The sequence below is a fragment of the Stomoxys calcitrans genome, chromosome 1 (genome assembly GCF_963082655.1).
Source record: "Stomoxys calcitrans chromosome 1, idStoCalc2.1, whole genome shotgun sequence".
Lineage (NCBI taxonomy): Eukaryota > Metazoa > Arthropoda > Insecta > Diptera > Muscidae > Stomoxys > Stomoxys calcitrans.
Genome location: NC_081552.1, coordinates 191,485,326 through 191,493,628, shown reverse-complemented (window position 1 = coordinate 191,493,628; position 8,303 = coordinate 191,485,326). Strand labels below are relative to the sequence as shown.

Genomic DNA, 8,303 nt, shown 5'->3' with positions numbered 1-8,303 from the left:
ACATAAGTATTAAACTAAATTTCCCATGAACATTCCATTAAGGAACAGTGGATACTTCTCTCATATCAATGAGTGCAGTCTGATTAATGTTTAAGCCCAATGATAAGGGGCCTCCTTTTTATTGCCGAGTTCCAACGGCGATACCACTTGGCAGCCAGCATTAGTAAGGACAAAACCACAGGTGGAGAATTTTCTGATGTTCACGCCGGTATTTGAACCCAGGCGTTCGGCGTCATAGGCACGGACATGCTAATCTTTGCACCACGGTGTCCTCCATACCTCACCTAAGTAAAAAGGTTAAAATTCGTCAAAATCGGATAGATCAGGAGATCGCATGTCGGGTAGCTATACCCAATCCCACTCCACATAGTTGGGAAGTTATACAAGGCTGAATACTTTTCAGATGTCGCCAGCATTAGTTAGGCGGTAACAATCGCTGAAATAGTTTTCTGATGTTCGTGGCAGGGTTCGAGAGAGGGCACTCAGAGTCTTATTAAGCTTTGCCCTTACGCTGGCCTCCATTTCAGGTTTTAATATTTAACCATAACATCTGAGCACTCTTTGCTTAAAGTTTCCCCCAAGTCTGGTAATTATGAATTGAGGCTTATATGCCAGTCATGGCGCTTGCAAACTGTGTCACAATGACCTTTAGCAGTATTTCTATAGGAACACATAATTCTACACTAATAGAGACCACTAGCACTTAACGCTCATAATCTCAGCGATTGTATTTGTTTTATCAATTGACCATAGCATTAATGACGATTAGATTACCAAAACTGCATGGAGCAAAACAAAACCAACATCGTAGGACGGCTTTAAATGGAGCATATACTCAGTTAGTATGTTGAAAACATTGATTAGGAAATGTATACAGTAGCAATCATATTGCTGACCCTTTTTGTGGTGGGCTATCTGAGGCATGCCTCCAAAAGGCATATGCGCGAAGCAGTCAAGAATATCAATGGACCCTATTGTGTACCACTAATTGGACCAATTCATTTGGCATATGGACTTACGCCACAAAGTAAGCTACAGTCAAAAAGGTCTATATAACAATCAAAGATCTTATTTCTTCATACTTCTTCTCAGATGTATTTACAAAAGGTGTTAATCTTGGACAAAAGTATGGTGGTTTTATAAAAATCTGGTTATTCAATCGCTTAATAATTGGCACTGCTGATCCTGAAATAAACGAACAGATTCTCTCCAGTTCCACAAATCTAAGCAAACATCGTTTATATGGAGTACTGCATAGGTGGCTGGGTACAGGATTGCTTACTAGTGATGGGGCTAAATGGCATGCACGTCGTAAGATCATTACACCCACATTTCATTTTAAGATACTGGAAGAATTTGTGGAAATTTTCAATCAACAGTCTGCAGTTTTTACTGAGCGTTTGACCACAAAGGCTGATGGAAAGACACCATTTGATATTTACCCCTATGTGTGTTCAGCCACATTGGACATTATTGCCGAAACGGCCATGGGTACCAAAGTGGGTGCTCAAACGGATACAACTATGGCATATACAGCAGCGGTTGAAGAGTGAGTATGTTGTGTTGGGGAACATGAAAGTCAAGTAAAAAAAAAGGAAAGTTAGGTAGGGCCAGATTTTATATACCCTGCACATGATCGTTGGGGGGAGGATCCTCTCCCTTACCACAATTTTCAAAATTACAAGATCTCGAAGATCGGGTGCACCGATTAAATCGATAGTTTGTATGCCACTTTATGGTACCCCAAAATTGGTATAAAAACTTGGGGGGACGCCCTATCCCAAAACCCACCCAAACGTACATGTTTACCGATATGGATAATATGGGTATCAAATGAAAGAAATTTTAGAGTAGAGTACGAACTTGGTACCAAATTTCACCCTAAGTGTTCGGGAGGTCCCCCACCCCTAAAAAAATCCCCCAACAGGACACTTTTACCGCATTGGGCAATATTAGTGTCAAATGAAAGGTATTAAAAAGTGAAGTACAAATCTGACATACAAATTTATTCCTCAGCGTCTGAGGGGCCTCCCCATCCCCCCCCCCCCCCCAAAAAAAAAAAAAATATTTAAATGTAAAGTAAGAATTTGATATAAAAAAGTATTCCTTGGTATCTGAGGCGCCTGCCCACTCCCAAAACCCCTCAACAGGACATATTTACTGATTGGGACAATATGGGTTTCAAATTAAAGGATATTTGGAAATTAAGTACACTACATTTAGAAGAATTTAATCCAAGGTGTCTACGGGTCCTCCTCAACCTAAAAGCCTGCTAAGTTCGGCCGGGCCTAATCCCATATCGGTTTATATGGCAGCTATATCAGGTTATGGCCCGATTTAAACCATTCTTTTTACAGTTGTTGGATGTCGTAACAAAAAAGCTCATGCGAAATTTCAGCTAAATCGGATAATAATTGCGCCCTCTAGCGGCTCAAGAAGTCAAGACCCCAGATCGGTTTATATGGCAGCTATATCAGGATATGAGCCGTTTTGAACTATTCTTAGCACAGCTGTTGAATGTCATAACGAAACACCTCATGCAAAATTTCAGCCAAATCGGATAGGAATTGCGCACTCTAGTGGCTCATGAAGTCAAGACCCCAGATAGGTTTATATGACTGCTATATCAGGTTATGGACCGATTTCAACCATACTCAGCACTGTTGTTGGAAGTCATAATAAAATACCTCTAACGAAATTTCAGCCAAATCGGATAAGAATTGTGCCCTCTAGCGGCTCAAGAAGTCAAGATCCCAGATCGGTTTTTATGACAGCTATATCAAAACGTGGACCGATATAGCCCATTTACACTCCCAACCGACCTACCCTAATAAGAAGTATTCGTGCCAAATTTCAAGCGGCTAGCTTTACTCCTTCGAAAGTTAGCGTGCTTTCGACAGACAGACGAAAGGACGGACGGACAGACATGACTAGTTCGACTTAAAATGTCATGACGATCAAGAATATATATACTTTTTGGGGTCTTAGACGAATATTTCGAGGAGTTACAGACAGAATGACGAAATAAGTATACCCCTATCCTATGGTGGAGGGTATAAAAACCCCCCAAAACGGGCATGAAAGTCTAATAGATGTATTTAATGAAAGTTCTTTGGGAGTTGACTACGAATTTGGTACACATATTTGGTAGAGTCGGGGATCGGCCCACCCACTAAATACCGTTCAATAGGACGTATAGTTCGATCGGGATAATACGGGTTCGAATCTAGTGTTGACATAAGGATCCAAGTAAATGGGTCACTTCCTGCCGTACAGCAAGACATGCAGAGCGCAACAATAAAGGACTTAAACAAATGGTCTTTTGGGTCTTAGTGTCGGGCGGACCGACCCTCTCCTCCCAATATAAACAACACCAAACAGCCACGTTTGCCTACTATGGCAATGCGGGGTTCAAATAGCAGCTATTTAATAGAAGAAAACGAATTTGATATCCAATTTTGAGGCCAAATGTTTGGGGATCGTCTCAACCCATAAACTCCACCTACCACCTAGAATAGAGCACGATGCTGATATTTTTTCAGGGCTAAGTGCGTGGGTGGCCGCCCCAAACTGCATGCCCCTTAAACTTTACATATTTGTGGATAGTGGCAAAAAGGGGCTCAAATCTGATATTTTTTTTTATGGCCAATTGTTGCAGAGCCGCCTCAACTCATAAACTCCCCTTAAGCCAAATGTATATACCGACTATAGCAATATGTAACTCAAATATGGTTTTCGGTATCAAAGTATGAATCTGATGTCCACTTTCGGGCCAAAGGGTTCGGCTACTCTAACCTATCAACAAAACTAATCGAATGAAGTAGATCTAACATCCAAACTTTAATGGGGGGACCCTCCGCTTACCCTATTTTTAAAAACGCCAGATCTCGGAGATGGGTGGAGCGATTTAAGCGAAAATTAATCTGTTTATAATAACTCAAAAACAGAAATCTGGTATCCTTATTTAGGATGGGATATCTAGGGGGGCTGCCCCATCTCCCAAGCCCGCCAAATAGAAATATAAGCCAATAATGGCAATGTGGTGCTCAAATAAAAGGTTCTTGAGACTAGAGCACGAATCTGATATATGGCTATTCACTTTACACCCATACAGGAAATATTTACCGACCAAAGCAATATAAGGCTCAAATGAAAGGGATTTGGGAGTAGAGCACCAATATGATATCCACATTGGGGCGAAATATCTGAAAAACCTTACCAACACCCCCAAACAGGACTTATTTCCTGACCGTGCCAATATAGGGCTTAGATAAAATAGGAGAGTGAACAAGTAAAAAGGCGTTAAGTTCGGCCGGGCCGAACTTTGGATACCCACCACCTCGGGTATATATGTAAACCACCTTTCATCAAAATTTGGTGAAAATTTCATACCTTATACTCATATACCTCATACCGATCTGAACTATATACGACACGGATGTCGAAAAGCCGAACATAATTCACTGTGTCAAATTTCAGTGAAATCGGATTATAAATGCGCCTTTTATGGTGCCAAGACTTTAAATCGAGATATCAGCCTACATGGCAGCTATATCCAAATCTGGACCGATTTGGGCCAAGTTGCATAAACATGTCGAAAAGCCTAACACAAAGCACTGTCCCAAATTTCGGCGAAATCGGACAATAAATGCCTCTTTTATGGGCCCTTAACCTTAAATCGAGAGATCGGTCTATATGGCAGCTATATGCAAATCTGGACCGATCTGGGCAAAATTGAAGAAGGACGTCGAAGAGGCCAACCAATCTTACTGTGTCAAATTTCAGCGACATCGGCCAATAAATGCGTCTTTTATCGCCCCAACACCTAAAACCTAAATATCGGTCTATATGGCAGCTATATCCAAATCTGGACCGATCTGTGCGATATTGCAGAAGTATGTCAAGGGGCTTAACTAAACTCACTGCTCCAAATTTCGGCGACATCAGACAATAAATGAGCCCAAAACCATATATCAAGAAATCGGTCTATATGGCAGCTATATCTAAATCTGAACCGATCTGGACCAAATTGAAGAAATATGTCAAAGGGCCTAACACAACTCACTGTCCCAAATTTCAGCAAAATCGGATAATGAATGTGGCTTTTATGGGCCTTACACCATAAATCGGAGGATCGATCTATATGGCAGCTATATCCAAATTTGGACCGATTTGAGCCAAATTAACGAAGGATGTCGATGGGCCTAACACAACTCACTGTCCCGAATGTCATCAAAATCGGATAATAAATGTGGCTTTTGTGGGAATAAGACCCTTAACCGGAGGATCGGTCTATATGGCAGCTATATCCAAATCTGAACCGATCTGGGCCAATTTAACGAAGGAAGTCGAAGGGCCTAAGACAACTCACTGTCCCAAATTTCAGCGAAATCGGATAATAAATGTGGCTTTTATGGGCCTAAGACCCTAAATCTGAGGATCGGTCTATATGGCAGCTATATCCAAATCTGGACCGATCTGAGCCAAATTGACGGAGGATGTCGAAGGGCCTAACACAACTCACTGCCCCAAATTTCAACAAAATCGGATAATAAATGTGGCTTTGATGGGCCTAAGACCCTAAATCGGCGGATCGGTCTATATGGGAGCTATATCAAGATATAGTCCGATATAGCCCATCTTCGAACTTAACCTGCTTATGGACAAAAAAAGAATCTGTGCAAAATTTCTGCTCAATATCTCTATTTTTAAAGACTGTAGCGTGATTTCAACAGACAGACGGACGGACATGTCTAGATCGTCTTAGATTTTTACGCTGATCAAGAATATATATTCTTTATAGGGTCGGAAATGGATATTTCGATTTATTGCAAACGGAATGACAAAGTGAATATGCCCCCATCCTTCGGTGGTGGGTATAAAAAGGCACAGCGGAGCGGGCCTTGTCCAGCTAGTAGCTCCCATATAAACCGATCTCACGTTTTTATGTCTTGGTACCCTATCAGGCGCCACCTGATAGACCGTAGGGTAGGCTTCCGTAGCGCAGAGGTTAGCATGTCTACCTATGATGCTGAATGCCTGGGTTCGAATCCTGGCGAGAACATCAGAAAAAATTTTTCAGCGGTGGATATCCTCTCCAATTGCAGGTGACATTTGTTAGGTACTTTGCCATGTAAAAACTTTTCCTTAAAAAGGTGTCGCACTGCTGCAAAGTTAGCATGTCTACCTATGATGCTGAACGCCTGGGTTCGAATCCTGGCGAGAACATCAGAAAACAATTTTCAGCGGTAGTTATCCTCTCCTAATGCTGGCGACATTTGTGAGGTACTTTACCATGTAAAAACTTCGCCCCAAAAAAGTGTTTCGCACTGCTGCAAGCAGTTCGGACTCGGCTATAAAAAGGAGCTTAAACTTAAATCGGACAGCACTCATTGATCTGTGAGATGTTTGCCACTGTTCCTTAATGGAATGTTTATGGGCAAATTTGCAAAATTTACCCTATCAGGCGTACTTCTTTTCCGATTTGTCTAAAACTAAGAACTTGACAAATGCAATTCAAAGTTTAGATTATATAGGATTCGGTCGGGTTGAACAAAGCCCAAAAAGTAATTGCGGTTTTTTTAAAAGAAGGTAAATGCATTTTTAATAAAACTTAGAATGAACTTTAATCAAATATACTTTTTTTTACACTTTTTTTCTAAAGCAAGCTAAAAGTAACAGCTGATAACTGACAGAAGAAAGAATGCAACTACAGAGTCACAAGCTGTGAAAAAATTTGTCAACGCCGACTATATGAAAAATCCGCAATTACTTTTTGGGCAACCCAATACGTTTCAACTTGTTTTCCTATGTATTGTCCTTTTTTTAATAAGTCTACGCTTTTTCCCTCCAATGTCTTTTAGAACTACCCGAATAACAGCATGGCGCTTCCTTCGCTTGCATTTGCATAATGATATCGTGTTTATGCTACTGCATCCTTTTAAAAGTTTGAGGCTCATCAAGAATTTACGCATCATGCATGAGTTTACTCACAAAGTCATTGAAGAGCGTAGACAAACTTTGCAACAAAGACTGAAGAAGGAAACTTCTGTAAGAGATCACTATGATGTGGGCACCAAAAAACGAATGGCTTTACTAGATGTTCTACTGCAGTCTACCATAAATGGCAAGCCCTTATCAAATGAAGATATTCGGGAGGAGGTGGATACGTTTATGTTTGAGGGTCATGATACCACAGCTACAGCTTTGGGCTTTACTCTATACCTACTAAGTCGCCATCCAAGGGTACAGCAGAAATTATGCAAAGAAATTCATCAATTGCATGGTGATGAGAATTCCAGAACTTGCAGCATAATGAGTCTCAATGAATTAAAATATCTGGAATGTGTTATCAAAGAGTCCTTACGTTTATATCCTCCTGTACCTATAATTGGTCGAGAAATCACTCAAGATTTTAAATACAGTAAGTAGATGATTCGAAGTTAAAAAAATTTTTCAATTCGTTGAATTTTCCAGAACATTCCACCTTGGGCGAGGGAATTATTCCCGCGGGCACCGAACTCGTCATTGCCATTTATGCCATGTCTGCAAATCATTTTGTCTATGAGAATCCTTCGGAATTTATGCCAGAGCGCCATGAAGATGTCAAAATCAACAATGGTTTTCATTACCTGCCATTTAGTGCTGGACCTCGAAATTGTATTGGACAAAAATTTGCCATGCTCGAATTGAAGGTGGCCTTAGTACATATCATACGTTGCTATGAGTTGTTGCCGCTCGGTGAAAGTATAGAACCGGTTTTAGGGATAGTTACACGCTCCAAGACTGGCATGCAGTTGGGTCTCAAGAAGAGAGAATTAAGAGCAAATTAAGATATGAGAGAAGAATCCCCGTTTCCTTAAAGGAATGTTCAGGGGAAACTTTATATTATCTTCTATTATATAATAATGAAATTGTTGCGCTTTGTTTGTTTATTTGTTTGAAATTTTCACAGATGGTAGAGATTTGACCCCCACGGTGAAAATAGAATACTAAATCTTTTTAAATCCAAAGGGGGCGGACCCTCCCCCTTACCCCAATTTTCAAAAACGTTAGATATCGGAGATTGGTGTACCGATTAAAGCAAAATTTTGTATGCCGCCTTATGGTAATCCAGAAACACAAAATTGGTATACAACTTTGGGGTCAAATAATTTGGGGGAACGCCCCATCCCAAAACCGATCCAAACGGACATCTTTACCGAATGGGACAATATGGGTATCAAATGAAAGGTATTTATGAGTAGCGTTCAAATTGGTATACAAATTTGCCGACAAGTGTTGGGGGTCCGATCCAACCCCCC

General features: G+C 40.8%; 1 protein-coding gene across 1 annotated transcript; it reads left to right on the top strand.

The window, feature by feature from the left end:
• The first annotated feature begins 867 nt into the window (after window positions 1-867).
• Window positions 868-7,832, top strand: LOC106093305 (cytochrome P450 4d8). The gene is made up of 4 exons (XM_059368111.1): window positions 868-1,027; window positions 1,093-1,549; window positions 6,864-7,423; window positions 7,477-7,832. The coding sequence occupies exons 1-4, from the start codon at window positions 868-870 to the stop codon at window positions 7,830-7,832; spliced, it is 1,533 nt and encodes a 510-aa protein (XP_059224094.1).
• The last annotated feature ends 471 nt before the right edge of the window (window positions 7,833-8,303 follow it).

Coding starts and splice junctions, on each gene's coding strand:
- LOC106093305 (XM_059368111.1), top strand. CDS start 868: ATGTATACAGTAGCAATCATATTGCTGACCCTTTTTGTGGTGGGCTAT. Junction 1,550..6,863: donor TATACAGCAGCGGTTGAAGA/GTGAGTATGTTG, acceptor AATGTCTTTTAG/AACTACCCGAATAACAGCAT. Junction 7,424..7,476: donor CACTCAAGATTTTAAATACA/GTAAGTAGATGA, acceptor TGAATTTTCCAG/AACATTCCACCTTGGGCGAG.